The 18,875-nt window shown below is 47.4% G+C and overlaps 1 protein-coding gene across 1 annotated transcript in view; it reads left to right on the plus strand.

The window, feature by feature from the left end:
* The window catches only part of LOC124547947 (venom serine protease-like), a 295,517-nt gene that overhangs the window by 227,120 nt on the left and 49,522 nt on the right, over positions 1-18,875 (plus strand). The window contains exon 7 of the mRNA XM_047125144.1: positions 18,599-18,752. Coding sequence (XP_046981100.1) covers positions 18,599-18,752 — 154 coding nt within the window. The remainder of the gene's footprint in view (positions 1-18,598; positions 18,753-18,875) is intronic.

The raw sequence follows: 18,875 nt of genomic DNA on the forward strand, positions 1-18,875 counted from the left end.
AACTGCATTTTTGGATCCTTAAAAGTGTTTAGAATCCACCCCTGAAACGGTTTTTCCTAATACGGAACGCAAATATTTGTTATTCGCTGTTGAACAAAAAAATGCACCTGCCTGAAATCGGCCTTTTCCACGCACCAGTTTTTTTCTTTCGGAGGACGAGTTATTGTACCGGTGCTTGGGGGGGAAACACACAAAATTCAAATGAAAGTTTGAACGCGTGCGTTTGGAAGTTAGCCCCCAAGCATTTGCATTCTGGTGCGAAGACTGTGGAGATCGCGACTTTCCTGGCAGTAAGCAGGTTCAACGAAGGGTATTCAGCAATTCTGAAGACCATGACAACGATGGACGTCACCCTGGGACTCTATTCGACGCAGTCAGCCAAGCATTCGGACGACCAACGGATTCAAGCGGCCGAAAACCGCTTGTCACCGGCCGTACGAGCGGCTCTGGGGCAGCGCAGGATGGCCCAGACCGAGTAGAACGCCCTCTATGAGGAAGAGGAAGGGCTAGTTTATGGATCCGGAACAGCAGATTGAACGTACATTGCATAATATTGCATTTATATGTAGTCAAAACTTCAAACGCGTTTTTATCGAAATGACTTTTTTTTATCGCGCGGTATAGTAACTTCAAATCTACTGAATCGATTGGCATGATTCTTTGTTTCCGACGAATCTACCTAAATTGTCTAGGAGTTGTACTACCTTTATTCCGATCCATCAACTACAAATATGTTTACTTGGCCCACGGAGTTGAAAAATCGATGAAAACATCTATTTATTTTCAAATAGCCCCCATTTTGTTTCCTATGGTCAAAATAACTTAAGCGAGGTACAACTCCTAAAGAATCTAATATACTTCGCTAACGTCAACTCAGTTTTGATTTCAGACGAGCCGGCTGACCTGTGACATACTGCGCGTGGAGATCTACATCGAAATTTTGTTTCGTTCCAATGGCACTTCCGCCTTTGCTCTTCGACATTTCCGGTCGAAAAATTCCAGTTTGTAGAGGAAATATCAATAAACATTTTGACCAAATTTGACATTGATATCTATGACACATCCCGAGAAAAAATTCTCAAAGAACATGCATTTTTCGGGCCAAAGACAGTAAGCCTCCCCTTAAACGAAGGCCGTCAGCCAATGTTGTCCACGGAGAGCAGTAATGCCTGAAATTTGACTCGTGGATCGCGAAATATTGAATTTCTAACGATTTTCGAAACGGAATGTCCCATGTTTGTAGCTCTAATTACCATTACGCTTTCAGAGTCTGTTAATTCCCGTCGTACGGTCATAATCACCTCGAAAACCTCTTCACATGAATCACCTGAGCACAAATGACAGCTCCGCCAATCCACAGCACTTTTTATACCTTGTGTGCGCGATACTATCGCCATATGTAAATGTCCGTATCGCTATTCCATGAATTTTGTCACCTCATTGTATTTTCAAATAGGTTAAGATGTTCGACATCTTAATAAGAATAGAAAAGGGATTAATAAATAGACAAGTAATGTAAAAAGATTAGAATAATAATTGAGAAATCTCGAGATGGGAGAATTTGTAGTAACAGACGTGTAAGGCAGAGTTAGAGCTTGGCGCTTCTCTTACATAACTTGCACTTCAAAGAAGGAATGAATTAAGTAAAAGAAAATTTCAACACAGAAAAAACGCAATTCGGCACTTTTCACGTATGCTCGAACCACACCCACTTGCATTTACCCTCTTCTTACCAGTATATTCGTGCAGTCTGCAAATGAATGATCCTGGGCTGTATCCTTCAAATGATAGCCCACAACTTGCAGTTGAAGGTGGCGCAGCAAGACAAGCTTGACTGAATAACATAATTCATTCATTGATAGTACAGTCAGAAGCAAGATTGTCCAAACAATGTTATTAATTACATCCCACTGCAAGACTACAAGTAGTAGTTTGGTTTGATTATGTCAAGTTTTTATTACACAAACAGATTCTAACTGCCCAACAAACATAGGTTTCATATCACCGTATAAAATAACTAGTGTAGTCACGGGCCAGAGCTCAGTGTCTCGTATTGAACAACTTCACCTAAGATGCCAGTTTAACATTAACCACAAAGTAATCCTGATTCATGCGATGTTCAAGTATCGCATAAAACTAAAGTTCAGTATTTATTCTCTAGCTGTGAATGCGACCAAATCCAAATCACACCTTCAGAATACAAAATCCCAGACAGTACCAGTCTGGTGTCTACGTGAAATAAGTCTCTCGCAGAAATGCCAGACTTTAGCAGTCACACACAATGCTTTGAGTCAAACAGCAGCATTCGCAAAAATTGAAAGTTTAACAATGCAACAATCTGCTCAAAAATAGAGCTTTGCTGCCGATCTCACACTGCACGAATTTTACGAAACCCCAAAACTGAACCTCTGGTGCCACCGATAGTGTGTGCTGTGTGATTATCCAAGTGCGAAAACAGTTCAGCCTCAGGCGCAGAAAGCCCAGCTTTAAAATACGATCACTTCCTCCTTACTACTGAACTGCTTCAACTGACCAGTGTAAAATTTAGAAAAACATCATTTACTTAAATTTAGACAATCGTTATGTTAACCCTACAATAACAGGTTGTATTCCTACACCAGTCATTTTGAGACCTTACATCTGCGTGTTCTCTTTCAATCGTAAAAATGATAAAACTATCAAAAATACATCAAAGAAAGAAATATTATCTAAATATTGTTCAAAGAATGGCTCTGAGTACTATGGGACTTAACATCTGAGGTCATCAGTCCCCTAGAACTTAGAACTACTTAAAACTAACTAACCTAAGGACATCACACACATCAACGCCCGAGGCAGGATTCGAACCTGTGACAGTAGCGGTCGCGCGGTTCCAGACTGAAGCGCCAAGAACCGCTCGGCCATAACGGCCGGCTATCTCAATATTATCTACTCATTAATATGACACTCTATTTTGAAGTGGATTTTCATGCGTTTTCCTTTGATACTATCAAACTTTACATTTTTCACACCACTTTTGAATTACAGCCATTTTCACTAAACACTATTTCAATTACATTCAATTTTTACCACGAGTTCTTGAGAGCATCTTACATCTACGATCTTTTGAAAAGCAATATAGGTAATTCGTATGTTTTCATAGTGTTGGCATCTTACTTATAGTGTTCTGACAGACTTTGCGTGTTGCTTTCCTTTAATTGGTGCTGAAGCAATAGAACCGCTCAATGAGTCGCCGACATACTTTGGTCAGATGAAGTTGTTGGTACAAGCTATCGTTTGACGCATGCGTGTCTCTGTAGCTACATCAGTGTTAATTTATTGACTAGTGTAATGGTGTGCTTAGTTAGATGCCATAACTTCGCCGATTTTCAGCGTGCAGAGTGCTGTCAAGTGTCGATGAGCTCGTCTCACTGATACTAAGAAAAATACGCGCTCAATTTTTTTTGTAGTATCGCATGATTATACTTAATTTGATTTTTGCTGGATACAGCTTTCACAAGCCAACCTACCCGACGGTTTTTTCAGGACTCTGCCTTTTCCTCCCAGATAGGCCCAGCTTGGCATGCAAATGTTAAAACCATGACTCAAGTAGCCGCCTTCAGGGCGGTAAGCCAAGATCTACGTGTGTTACCATATACAAACACACAAGACGATACGTTAAAGTGTTTCCTATCATGTTGCCACAGAGAAGCAATCTCCAGTATCACACTAAAAACATTAATTTGCGACTCGGATTAGATTACCGGTACTGCTAAAGATTTCTCTTTAGTGTGAGGATTGGAAGCTGGTGCACTAGGCCTCGTCAGTTGAACTGTGGAGCTACTCGACTGAGTAGTAGCGGCTCCACGGTCTGGATAGTCTGCAAAACGGCCGGTAGAGCGGTGTGCTGACCACATAACCCTCCATATTAGAGCCCTGGCCAATCCGCACGGCCCACACGCACCTACACTGTGCGAGTGAGAGCGCGAATACGCTTCGCGAACGTTTGCAGAAGTTGGCGAAGATTACCTATGCAAATTTCAGCCGCGTTAGCTGATATGCACTGATCAACAGAACATTATGACCACCGACCTGCTATCGATATAAACCCCTCCAGGAGATAGCCACGTCACCTGGCGGGATTAAGTTTGACCGACGGCGGATTGTGATAGCCCGGAGGCTACTGCACGATGTGTGTCGAGGAGTATTGTGGTGAGTGTCTTCAACACATGACGAAACCAAGGTGAAATCGCGTCCAAACGTAGTGGGGTTGGACAGCCTCCCCTCAGTTCAGATGTCGGACGTCGTAGGCTGGGCATACTGGAAAAACAGGACAGACGGCGAACTGTGGCGTAACTGGCACCAGACTTTAATTCTCGGCAGAGTACAAGTGAGTCTGAACACATAGTGCACCGAACACCCATAACGGTGGACCTCCGCAGCCGACGACACATGCATGTGCCGATGTTTACACAACAAAATCTGCAACTGTGATTGAAAGGATCAAATGGTTCAAATGGCTCTGAGCACTATGGGACTTAACATCTTAGGTCATCAGTCCCCTAGAACTTAGAACTACTTAAACCTAACTAACCTAAGGACATCACACAGATCCATGCCCGAGGCAGGATTCGAACCTGCGACCGTACCAGTCCCGCGGTTCCGGACTGCAGCGCCTTGAACCGCAAGACCAGATTGAAAGGAGCATGTGACCAACGGCACTGGATGTTGGCGCAGTGGCAGAGTGTTTCATGGTCTGATGAATCCCGACACCTTCTTCGTCATGCTGACGGGAGGTCGCGAATCCGTCGTCTTCCAGGGGAACAGTTCCTTGACATCTACACTGCGGGACGGAGAGAAGCTGGTGGCGGCTGCTTTACGCTCTGGGAAACGTTCACATGGGCATCCATGAGTCCAGTGGAACACGTGCAAGGCACCATGATAGCCAAGGAGTATCGTACACTGATTGCAGACCACGATCATGTTTCCCGACGGCAGTGGCATTTTTCAACAAGATAATGCGCCATTTCACAAGACGAGGAGTGCGATGGAGTGGTTCGAGGAACACAGTAGCGAGTTCCATTTGATGCGCTGGCCCCCCAAATCGCCAGATCTGAACCCGATCGATCGAAAACATCTGGGAACGTGGCGCCAGAGCTCATTGCCCCTCTCCCACCCTATCCAGAATTTACGGGAATTGGGTGACGTGTGCGCAGATGTGGATTCAACCTCCTCCAGCGACCTACCAAGACCTCATTGCTTCCATGCCACGATGTGCCACCGCTGTTATCCGAGCCTAAGGTGGACATACCGGTTATTAGCCAAGTATTCACAATGTTCTGGCTGATCAGTGTACCCTCGGCCACGCCGCTGGCAGAACCGGAAGGGGCCTTCTCGTAGCCACGCGTATTTCACGCGCCTGCCCTCACTTCCACATAGGCTGCGAATTTTCTGTGTGTGTGCGCATGTGCGATGCGCTTCGCGTAACACTAAACTTGGGCGAAATTTATACAAATCACGAATAACGTATAAAGAAAAAAATTATTATTTTTTATTCACGATTAACGAATATTATTCGAAACATTATCACTTACACGAATAAAAACAATTATTCATCATCTGTGAGTAAAAAGTGATCAGAATAATAGAAAAATTTTAAATCCAGTGCCGTTTGTTGTTCCAATTCTTTGTCATTTTTGTTTCTTTTAAATTATTTTTCAGGTCAACTCTTTTTTTTGAATCATCTCATCAGAAACTTTCTTTGATTTTCGGAAATTTACCGTTGCGACACCAAAGAAAATACGTTCTACACATGCAGTGGCGGACACAGAAAAAACTCAAGGAGGGGGCGCTAAAGATATCTCGAGCTACCTTTACTTTTACCGTAATAAAAAATAATCAAGTTACATGCAAAGTTTAAGAAAGTTTTATTTTAACTGATAATACACATATACAAGACAATGCGTTTTTAGGAATCTTCTCGGAAGTCACTATTACTGGAGATATAAGCATCAATTGTTACGTTATTATTAAAAATATTGTTACGAGTCTCGTATTAGTAAAAATATTGTTACGAATCTCGTAATAATATTTATACTGAGAAATTACTATGAATTACTATTATTAATACTTCACAATCAACTGATCACTCTAACTCTTGACTAATCTTCACACTTGCACTTGCTACAACTAGGACTTTTTACTTATTTATTCTTCAGTTTTAATATTTCTGTTTCTGAATATAACTAGCGTCCTATTCGGCGAATAGTCCGTATTTATGACGCCGATTATCGAAGGTTCTCTGTACAAGAAAACAGTAGAATATTCGCGACTTTTCTCGAACAAATGCTAGACAGAATAACGTAAGGAAACGTTAGCGACAGCCCCGGACATTTGCACAAGCCCCGCCCATTTACCCCCTCCACAACTACCCCCCGCCACACCAACAAAGAGCGCATCATAATGATCTTTGGTCATTCTCGTCGCTGTCGTGTTTTTGTTCGTCGTTTTTTGTTTCACCGCGGTTGTTCATACTAGCAGCATTGTGCTGTTAGTACTTCTTAGCAGTTTGTGTAATACAGTCAAAATGAAACATAAATATCCACTCTCAATAAAGTTATCATACACAAGGTACCTAATCTTGACTGTTGTGGCCAACTGCTGTCAAAACTGATATCTAACAGATATTAAAGTACGATAACATGTGTTGCAATGACACTGGCGAAATTATGTACATATGTTTAACAATAGGCAGCTCTAAAGCTCTCAAACACCGAAGAAGAACTCAAAGTCATCTCATGTCTGCTATACGTAAGCAGTCATAAGAGTTCACAAGTGAAAATTCACCCATTACACAGGCAAATATTAATGAAGAATGTCACTGTATAAATATCTGACTGCTTGCATTACGCATTTCTACATTATCCCACTCTTACATTCTTTAGTCTTAATAGGGTAATCAGAAACAAACCAAGACATCGACTTTGCCTTGTTTATGCACAACATTGACTTTAGACAATCGAGATAATGGGCAGCATCCTTGGCGTCTGACTGCTTGCATTACGCATTTCTACATTATCCCACTCTTACATTCTTTAGTCTTAATGGGGTAATCAGAAACAAACCAAGACATCGACTTTGCCTTGTTTATGCACAACATTGACTTTAGACAATCGAGATAATGGGCAGCATCTTTGGCGATACTATCAATTAATATTTCCCAACACAATTTCTTACACTACGCGAGGTGACGGAAATTTGCGCTCACTGCAGTTAACAAATATCAGATTTCTTGATATAGTGCAGATGAAAACTCACGAAATAAAAAAGACAGTGTGGATACCATTTTTATTTTTCTTTCTTATTGATGTTTTTTTCAACTCGCATATTCAATGAACATATTTCTAATTCTTTTCACAATGGTACCGGAAAAACTGTATTTCGTACTAACTACTGATTTTCTCCCTTGTTATGACTGGCACATCTGTAATACGAACAACTTTGATGTTGGAACATGCGGTAGACCATGGGCGGAGCTTAGGATATGGATTGGTATGGAGGGGGGTGATTGGGCGGGAGTTGTGCACCGTCCGGGGCTGTCGCTAACGTTACGTAATAACGTATCGATATCACTAGAATGGCCGCGACTTTTCTCGTGGGTATGTGTTAGCTACATATGTGCCAGAGAGAAACGTATAAAATACGATGAAGCGGACGCGCGTGCTACATGGGAAAGTTAAGCTACTCGATAACCCGATTTAGTCGAGTCGACTGACGAAAGGAACGAACGAATAGCGTGCGGGCTGTCTGGCGGAGGCGTCGCGGGAGGCAATGCGGGCGGGGGCGCGCGCCCCCATATGTATCCTCCACAGTACACATGTAATGCACTCCTGTATTCGTCTATAAAAATGGTTCGTCTAGAAGTGCCTTAAATTCTGTGGCTTGAATTTCAGACTACATAACTAAAGCCTTAAGGTTCGATGCCCTGTAGGTCCTACAATTTCCTCTGTTATTTACCGCTTCTTTCAAAATGGCTCTGAGCACTATGGGACTTAACTTCTGAGGTCATCAGTCCCCTAGAACTTAGAACTACTTAAACCTAACTAACCTAAGGACATCACACACACCCATGCCCGAGGCAGGATTCGAACCTGCGACCGTAAAGGCCACGCGGTTCCAGACTGTAGCGCCTAGAACCGATCGGCCACCCCGGCCGGCTATCGCGTCTTTCACCGATTACAATGACAATAATGCCAAGTCATGTTGCACTGTATTTCATTCAGAGTACATGTTGAAATGTAAAGCCCCTTCCGATTGGCTATATAACTTTTCCGAAGAGGGAGGAAGTCAAGGACACACCATTATGCTTAGTAAAGCACTGCAGTTGTCAAATGTTCAAATGTGTGTGAAATCTTATGGGACTTAACTGCTAAGGTCATCAGTCCCTAAGCTTACACACTACTTAACCTAAATTATCCTAAGGACGAACACACACACCCATGCCCAAGAGAGGACTCGAACCTCCGCCGGGACCAGCCGCACAGTCCATGACTGCAGCGCCCTAGACCGCTCGGCTAATCCGGCGCTACTGCACTACTCAAATCAAACTTCGATTTGTGCACAGCTTTACTTGATTTATAGCGTAACAAACGAACATAAAAATACTTAGAGGCGGAACGCCTTAGCAGTTAAAGAGCTAAAAGGCACTAGGCAGTCTGGCTGGGGTAGCTGCAGTGCTGAGCAGCCAGATGACGACGGCCAGTCGTGCCCGGCCACGCGAGCGAGATGGACGTGGAATGTGTTATGCCTTTTTTCTCCTAACAAAGGCAAAACCACGTTATACAGGTACAGTTTATTGTAATTATAAAGATTATTTTTCCGCTGTTTGACTTGCTTTATGTGATGCGGATTATAAGTTCATTTACATACAGATGTTGGACCATATGGAAAATATAGTGACTGATCTGTTTTCAACTTTGCGTGAAAAGTTCGTTTAATAATGATTTAAGAATATCGGAGAAAGGTCCCATATCAAACAGTGGACTACCCGGTACCAACACTGGACGGCATTGTCTGAGACGAGACGTTTGGTTTGTCTGAAAATTACATGCGTCCTTATAGAGGAAGGAACTTAACAAACAACGAAAGAATCTTTAACTACCGACAAGGACAACCTTTCTTCGTCCAGCGGATGCTCGGGAAGAACTTGCAATTGCCATGACGAGTTTTACAAAATTACGTGCCATAAAGAGATGGCTATAATCTAGAGATGTGTTGTACATCCCTCCAGAACTGGAAATTCTCCCATCCTAGAAGCTGTCGAATGTCATGGCGAATTTCGTGTTAGGATGCAAGCAAGGTCTGCCTACTTCGACAAGTGGGCGGACACTGAAGGCAGCCACATGCGTTCTCCACCGAGACACGCTGCTCACAACTGGGCGCGCAGAGTCAACTGGCTGCCGTGCAGTCCGACGTGTTCTGATGGTTGCCGCAGCTCGGAAATCACAACTGCCCAGTGCACTTACTGCGTGACACCGCCACTGTTGTGTGGTCTGCACCAGCCTCGCTGTTGCAAAAGAGTAGCCTAGTGCGTTACAGCTCTATTACACTATCGCCCCAGCCCCATTCGACTGTTTCTGCACCTGCCTGTCCTGCCCTTACCACTGCCAACATGCACAAGAACTCTACGCGTCAGCAGCCAACGATGAGACTGCAGCCGACAAAACTCGTTATGTTCAACACCTTTCTTGGCTTGCTATCACCAGCGCGTATTCGTGTCTCCTTGATACAATTGCGCAATTCGTTCGTGTTTGTAGTGCTACCAAATGAGTGAACAAAGCAAGAACACAGTAATTCCTAACGACTAACATCACCAGACTTGTAATCTAATGTCTCATAAAACCTTTACGGAAAGCTACTAGACGTCTAAAATCATCCATAGTGTTTCCCTTACAGTTAACTTTGAGTAAGCTTGCCGTTGGAATAGGGAATATTTTTCGGTCCAAACAGGTGTCTGTGCGGTTACCGGGTGATCAAAAAGTCAGTATAAATTTGAAAACTGAATAAATCACGGAATAATGCAGATAGAGAGGTACAAATTGACACACATTCTTGGAATGACATAGCGTTTTATTAGAACCAAAAAAATACAAAAGTTCAAAAAATGTCCGACAGATGGCGCTTCATCTGATCAGAATAGCAATAATTAGCATAACAAAGTAAGACAAAGCAAAGATGATGTTCTTTACAGGAAATGCTCAATATGTCCACCATCATTCCTCAACAATAGCTGTAGTTGAGGAATAATGTTGTGAACAGCACTGTAAAGCATGTCCGGAGTTATGGTGAGGCATTGGCGTCGGATGTTGTCTTTGAGCATCCCTAGAGATGTCAGTCGATCATGATACACTTGCAACTTCAGGTAATCCCAAAGCCAACAATCGCATGAACTGAGGTCTGGGGACCTGGGAGGCCAAGTATGACGAAAGTGGCGGCTGAGCACACGATCATCACCAAACGACGCGCGCAAGAGATCTTTCACGCGTCTAGTAATATGGGGTGGAGTGCCATCCTGCATAAACATCGTACGTTCCAGCAGGTGTTTATCTGCCAGGCTGGGGATGATGCGATTCTGTAACATATCGGCGTACCTCTCACCCATCTTGGTAGCAGTCACAAAACCAGAATCACGCATTTCTTCGAAGAAAAAAGGCCCAATAACGGAAGATGTGGTAAATCCAACCCATACAGTGACTTTCTCGTCGTGAAATGGAGTTTCCACGACAGTTCTGGGATTTTCGGTAGCCCAAATTATGCAGTTGTGGGCGTTGACAGACCCTCGGAACATGAAATCAGCTTCGTCGGTCCACAACACGTTACTCAACCAATCGTCATCTTCCGCCATCTTTCGAAACGCCCACACGGCAAATGCCCTCCGCTTCACTAAATCGCCAGGTAACAGTTCATGATGCCGATGGATTTTGTACGGATAGCATCGGAGGGTACGCCTCAGTGCCAACCAAACAGTAGTGTATTGAATGCCGGTGCGACGTGCGACTGCACGAGCGCTGACTTCCCCGTGTATAGACGAACCCGCTACAGTCTCCATTTCTTCCTGAGCTGTCTCAGCAGCATTACGCCTTGTGCTCGGTCGGCCACTTCGGAGTCTATCGTCTAAACAATCCGTGGCGTTGAACTTCGAAATCATTCAGCTGCATTTGTCAACGGACCTTTACTCGTTCGAATCCCCTTCCTATGGCGATAGGATCGTAACGCTGAACTAGCACATTTCCCGTTTGATAATACACCTTCACTAAAAGCGCCTTTTCAGGTAACGTCAACATGCTGCGACTGCTGGCGCAACTGATTGTCTCTCTTTTTTTTTTTTTTTTTTTTTTTTTTTTTTTTTTTTTTTTTTTTTTTTTTTATTGTGATTTTAACACCTGAACAATCAGGTAGGCTGGCAGCGGCATACAGCGCCGCTCTTCAGCCAGAGGATACACAAAGAGAAGAAACACTGAAAAGACACATAAGTTAGAGAACGGTGGACAATAAAACAGTAGACACATAAAGACAAACACGAAGCCGTTCACACTCGACGATAATCCACACTGCAAACTGTTGATACGACGCACAAACACTGAAGAAGACGATGGCACTGGTGAACGATGGAGTGTGACGGTGAAACACTGAACACTAAACATGACGGCACACACGAAACACTGACGGCGGTGATCTCCGGCGCGCGAATGTCCACTGAGCGTGTGCGAGTCCGGGGACCTGCCAAAAGGGGAACAGGGGTTGAGGTGGGGGAGAGGGGAGGAAAAGGATGCCAATGGTGGAGGAGACGGGGGCAGGAGGAGAGGGACAGGGGAGGGGAGGCCCAGGGGAGGAGGGGGGAGAAAGGAAGGAGGGAGGGAAAAGGGAGAGAAGGGAGGGAGGGTGCCCAGAGGAGCAAGCACAGGAGGAGGGCAGGAGGATCACAGTTGGTAGGAGAGGTATATGGAGGGGAGGAGGGCATCATCAGGGAGGGGGAGCTGGCGGAAGCCACCTTGGGAGAGGGTAAGGAGGGTGGAGAGATGGAGACCATGTGGGACGAGCGAATACAGGCGCGGCAGCGGGCGGGGGTGGGAGAGGATCAGGGAGACGAGCGGGTGAGGAGGATCGAGCTTGCGGGAGGTGTACAGGATCCGTATCCTTTCAAGGAAAAGGAGGAGGTGGGGGAAGGGGATGAGATTGTACAGGATACGCATGGGGGAGGGGAGACGGATGCGATAGGCGAGGCGGAGAGCACGACATTCAAGGATTTGGAGGGATTTATAAAAGGTAGGGGGGGCGGAGATCCAAGCCAGATGGGCATAACAAAGGATAGGGCGGATGAGGTATTTATAGGTGTGGAGGATAGTGGAGGGGTCCAGACCCCACTTACAGCCGGAGAGGAGCTTGAGGAGACCGAGTCAGGAGCGTGCTTTGGCTTGGATTGTCCGGAGGTGGGGAGTCCAGGAGAGGCGGCGGTCGAGGGTGACGCCAAGGTACTTAAGGGTGGGAGTGAGGGCGATAGGACGGCCATAGATGGTGATATAGAAATCAAGGAGACGGAAGGAAGGGGTGGTTTTGCCTACAATGATCGCCTGGGTTTTGGAGGGATTGACCTTGAGCAACCACTGGTTGCACCAAGCGGTGAACTGGTCAAGATGTGATTGGAGAAGGTGTTGGGAGCACTGTAGGGTGGCGGAAAGGGCAAGGAAGGCAGTGTCATTGGCAAACTGGAGAAGGTGGACGGGTGGTGACGGCGGCGGCATGTCCGCCGTGCACAAAAGGTACAGAAGGGGGGAGAGGACGGAGCCTTGGGGCACACCGGTGGAGGGGAAAAAGGTGTAGGAATCGGAGTTATGGATGGTGACATAGGAAGGACGGCGGGAGAGAAAGGAGCCGATCAGACGGACGTAGTTAATAGGAAGGGCGAAGGTTTGGAGCTTGAAGAGGAGACCGGAATGCCATACGCGGTCATAAGCACATTCGAGGTCCAGGGAGAGGAAGATTGCGGAGCGACGGGAATTAAGCTGTTCGGAAAGGAGATGAGTGAGGTGAAGGAGAAGGTCGTCAGAAGAGAAGGACGGTCGAAAGCCACACTGGGAAACGGGAAGGAGGCGGTGCTGGCGGAGATGCTGGTGGATGCGTCGGGTGAGGATAGATTCCAGGACCTTGCTGAAGACCTAGGTAAGGCTAATGGGATGGTAGGAGGAGACAGCGGACGGCGGTTTGCCAGGTTTAAGGAACATGAGGATACGGGAGGTTTTCCACAGGTCGGGGTAGTAACCGGTGGACAGGACTACATTGCAGAGCCGGGCCAGGGTGGAGAGGAAAGAGACAGGAGCTTCACGAAGGTGACGGTAGGTGACACGATCGTGACCAGGAGCGGTGTTGCGTTTTGTGCGGAGTGTATCAATGAGATCCTGTGTAATGATAGGGGCATTGAGTTCCGTGTGTGCAATGTTGTCCAAGTACTGGAAACCAGGAGCGAGGGGAGGGACAGAGGTGTCAGTTCGATCGTGGATATCCGGGAAGAGGGATTAATCGAACTGGGGATCATCAGGGATGGAAAATACATCGGAGAGGTAGGAGGCAAAGTAATTGGCCTTACGAAGGGTGTCAGGGAAAGGGTGATCATCATGGAGAAGAGGATAATAGGGGGAGGGTTTAGTTCCGGTAAGGCGACGGAAGGCCGACCAGAACTTGGACGAGTTTATTGGAAGGGTAGCATTTAAACGGGTGCATGTCTGTCGCCAGTCCCGGCGTTTCTTAGCCGCGAGCAAATTACAAATGTGTCACTGTAGTTGCCGGTGGCATCGTAGTGTGTCCGGGTCACGCGTGCGGAGGAAGGCACGGTAGAGACGACAGGATTCACGGAGGAGGAGGATGGCCTGTGGGGGTAGGGTAGGACAGTGGGGGTGGACGGCGACAGTAGGGACGTGGGCCTCCACGGCCTCAGACAAGGTCTGCTGGAGAAAGGAGGCGGCATGGGTAACATCGTCAGGGTGGTGGTAGGTGAAGGGGTAGCTATCGACCTGGGTGGAAAGGGTATCCCGGTAGGCATTCCAGTTCGCACGGGAATAGTCATGGACGTACTTGGGGGGAGGGTCATTACGAGGGTCGGGGCGGGGGCGACGACCGTCTGAAGCGGTGAGGAGGACAGGGAGATGGTCGCTACCAATAGGCTCCAGGACATCCACCGATATGCGGCCAAGGAGGTTGGGGGAGGAGAGGATAACATCAGGAGTGGAGTTGGATTCGGGACGGGTGTGCTGGGGGATGGGGATGAGGTCGCCTTGAAGGGAGGAGAGGAACCGATGCCACCACCGTAACTGGGCAGCAGAACGACTATGGATGTTGAGGTCGGCGGCGATCACGTAGGAGGAGAAGGTGCAGTCGATGTGGGAGAGGAAGTCGAAAGGAATAGGGGCATTGGGGTGGACATAGATGGTGGTGCAGATAATGGTAAGGCCGGGGAAGAAGAGACTAAGGATCAGGTGTTTGGCGGGGTTGGGAAGGAGAGGTTGGAGCCGAACGGGGATCTGGCGGTGGTGACCAATGGCAACTCCGCCACGCGCAATTGGGAGGGGATTATCGGAGCGGTGGAGGAGATAGGGTGAGGTGTGGATGGAGTGGTGGGGTTGGAGGAAGGTTTCATTGAGGAGGAAGGCAGCCACACGGTGGGTGGCAAGGGTATGCAGGAAGAGGTTCTTGTTGGCGGGAAGGGGGCGGATATTGTTGAAAAGGATACGTTGCTGTCGCACCATGACAGGGATTTAGACGAGGGTGTCAAGACGGGAGAAGGTGAAATGGGCCTGGTTGTGTGAGTAGGTGGCGTACATTTTGAGTTGGAAAATGGAACGGGCAGTGAGGGAGATCTGTTGGAGGGTGTGGGGGCACTGAAAGGGATGGACATTCTGAAGGACGATGGTGATGAACCTGATGATGTCCTCAGCGGGTGGGGGGGACGAAGGGAATTGCCAGGAGGGGTGGGGGCGTCCAGAGGATGGACAGGGACAGTGAGTTCAGGAGTGATCAGAGGGAGTCGGGCTTTACACTTTTGGGAGTAGGTGGGATGGGGGAGATGGCAGGTATTGCAGGAGGGAGGGGATTGAAGGTTAGGGCACTGCCGGAGGAAGTGCGCTTGCCTACAGTGCGGGCAGGTGGGGGCCTCGCGACACTCAGCTGTTGGGTGTGCGTTATAGCGCAGACACCTCTGGCAGCGCAGGGATTGAGGAGCTGAACGGGAGGGGTCGACCTTGTAGCGCTGGTTGAAGAGGAGGGCACCCTCCTTCAGGAGACGGTCAATGGAGGGGGCATCCTCGGAGAAAACCCGCGTAAGGCGGGTGGGGCCGGCCGAGTTGAAAATGCGGCGGACCACCCGCACCTCCAGCGTGGGATGCGCCTTGAGCTCTGCCAACACCTCCTCCTCCATGATCGACGGACTGAGCCAAGTGATCACAGCGGTGAGGGTCGGCGGGCGACGCGGGGGTTGGGGTTGGCGGGTAGGAGATGGAGAAGGAGCAGGGGCGAGGGAGGCGTTGGGGCCAAAACGGGTGATGGGGAGGCGGGAGAGGATGTCAGTATGGAGGGTTGGGCTGGGGGAGGAGATGAGAACAGAATCCCATCTGGGAGTGAGGAGAGAGACGGGGGCACCAGGGAAGTGTTGGCGGAGGAGGAGGGAGAGATTCCGGGCCTCGAGAAGGGAAGGATCGGGATGGGAGAGGATGTATTTGTATAAGGAGGGTGGGGGAGGAGGAGGAGGAGGAGGAGGAGGAGGCGGAGGGAGCAGGGCCAGGTGGGGAGACATCCATGGCATCCTGGAGGGGGGGGGGAAGGAGGATGGGGCGGGGCCTTTTTGGGAGCGGAGGAGGTGGTGGTGCCACTAGGGCGTTTAATGGTGGCAGAAGGGCAGGTGGTGATATGAGGGACGGGAGCTATAGGGAGGTGGTGGGAAGGGACAGGTCCCAGCGTGGACGCAGCAGTCGGCGCCGGAGATGGTGACGGTGAAGGCGACGGCGACGGCGACGGCGATGGTGGCGGTGGCGGTGGTGATGGCAAAGGCGATGGGGAGAGCTGGGCATGGACAGTGGCCCGACGGGCCACCACCCTAGCTGGAGCTGCAGTGACCGGCTGGGGGAGTGGGGGGAAAGGATCAGATCGAGAGGAGCGGGAGGAAGAAGCTGGAGAGGGGGCGACAAAGAGCGAGGGCGAAGGGAGAGTGAGAAGAGGTGGGATGGAAGGAGGGGGGTATGACTGGGTACACCATGTTATAGTGGTGGAGGCGGCGGAAGGGGAAGTATAAACTATGGCTGTGGTGGTAGTGGTGGCGGTGGTGGTGGGGGCGGACATGACGATAGGGAGAAGCAAAAACGCACAGGACGAAAAAGAAAGGACACAAACCGGGGACAGACGAAAAACAAAGACGGAGACGGAGGAAGACGAAGACGGACGCAGACGGACGAAGACCAGGGTCGGACGGCGACGGCGACGGCGACGGCGACGGCGAGTGGCAGGAACGCCGCAGCTGCTGCTGCTGCTGCCGCGGATGGGGCCGGGGCCGGGGCTGCTGCTGCTGCTGCTGCTGCTGGCTGGCTGGCGGGCTGGCTGGCTGGCACCTGCAATACACCTAACGCTTCGATTAGAGCCGAAAGGCCAATCGAAGGGCGGTATCCTATCCGGATTACCGCCGAAGATCCGATTGTCTCTCTCTTTACAGCTCCTTTTATACACGATTGTCATGCGCAGTCACTGATGTTTTGCTGCCCAGCGCCATCTGTCGGTCATTTTGTGAAGTTTGTTATTTTTGGTTCTAATAAAACCCCATGTCATTCCAAGCGTGTGTGTCAATTTTTACCTCTCTATCTACATTATTCTGTGGTTTATTAAGTTTTCCAATTTTTACTGACTTTTTGATCGCCCGGTACATAGAGCTTTGGGATCCAAAACTTTCTGAAGAGATGTTGGGTTCGAGTACTTAAAAAAGACTTCATAATATTGCAGAACACTTGCAACTTTCGTATAGTTAAAGTGTCAGAGGACGATTCTCGCCTTTATACACCAACTGCAATTATTGCAGCAATGTCTTACCAACGATTTACTGTACTGCTGTCCATAATTATTTACCAAACAGAAACCGCATTGCGTCAAGGGAACAAATACTAATTCTGTACAAGAAGCAAGCAAAGCAAATATGGTGGCATTATATGTTATTCATTATTTAAGTTACAAATAATTTATTGGCAAATAAATTTGTTTGAATGATCTACTTATTCGAATAATTATCCAAACAGAAATTCATTCGAGTGACATACTTCTCTTCTCATCACGAAAATTTATGCTTCCTTTCTCTTCGCTCGATTTGTTCACGAAAGCCGACGGTGTAACTTGATTGAAGTTTTTTTGTCAATTACAAACACAGTTGACAATTAGTCTGTTATCACGCTTCTCAACGTAAATCTTTTTAGTTTGTTCTGTTCAAAATACGTCTGAAAGGGAGCATCATTTCATCAGCTATTCTTTTGCACAAACATAAAATTCCACAACTAAAACAATGACCTTCAATATTCGATTATCTATTTAGTTTTCGCTATAGTGTGGTGAATCTCAGGTATTCAGCACACTTTCTCCATAGAAAACAGGGAAAAATGACAGGTAAATAGAAATTCTAAATGCATCCTTTCGCTTATCGGTCCTATTTGTGCCGCTACGTTCTGAGGAAGTTGTGTAGGCCACAACCCGAGGCAGCTACGAATCACTCGGTGAGTGAGGGCCGATCGCGTGCTTCCCCGTGCGCGTGCATAGCGAGTGACATAGACGAACGCTACTCACGTGGACACGCCACGCGGATGCGGTGTTCTACTCCATACCGCATCCGGATGACGTCGCAGGCAGACTATAATACAGCAGTAGGCAGACATCACTTAGACATCCTTTGACCCTTCACAGCCCGGCGTGGAGCTACTTAAGTAGTATCAAGAAGTGGAAGGAATGCCTAACTGAATTCTGGTAGTTCATTCTGTAGCTGTTTCAGGATGGTTCCTTTAGTACACTGTCGTTTCCTCTATTTCAAGCAGAGATAGTATCTGTCCACTGTGGGCAGAGTGCAGTATTTCTACAGGTACTACATAGATGTGTCTGATTTCCAGACATTGCTGCGCAGGGGTGGAGTCTGTTTTCTTCAGATTCCAGTTTTTTTTTAATGGAAGATAGAATAAAAGAAAACAAAAAAAGATGGCTCTTAGACATGAACAGATTGTAAGAAGGGAGAATACCTTTCAGAATAACGACTTTTTCCCCGTCATTGTAGAACCATTACTTAGAACCAATAATCAAATCGTATGTTATTCTGCTTTCCACAATTTCTTGTAATCTCTAGAGTCTAGCAAATGATGATGATATTTAGATGATGATGATGATTATGATGATAGCAATGTAATTGGAGGCGTAGATGGGTGAACAGTAGTGTTAAAAGCAACCTAAGGAACAGTTTGCCAATAGCCATTAAAAACTTTAAAAGAGCAGGTTAAAGATGTTTGCTGTGATACTATAATGTTGTTTGACGTAACGTGGACGTGTGATGTTACAGAGTGACTCTGGTGGCCCCCTGCTGTGGCAGGACCCATACAGCATGCGGCTGCAGTTGGTGGGCATCATCAGCTTTGGGTCCTCCTGTGCTGTCTCCCCAGCTACCAACACAAGGGTCACTGCCTACCTCCAGTGGATCGCCCAGGTCACGCAAGGTAACATTTTTATCGTCAATTGGTTACTATTATTACCTCTTGGAGGAAAACATGTGTAACGAAGCCACTTGCAAAATATCAGATTTCCATGGTACAAAATATCAGCAAACCTCTTAAAAGGGC

The sequence above is a fragment of the Schistocerca americana genome, chromosome 1, assembly GCF_021461395.2.
Source record: "Schistocerca americana isolate TAMUIC-IGC-003095 chromosome 1, iqSchAmer2.1, whole genome shotgun sequence".
NCBI classification, from domain to species: domain Eukaryota; kingdom Metazoa; phylum Arthropoda; class Insecta; order Orthoptera; family Acrididae; genus Schistocerca; species Schistocerca americana.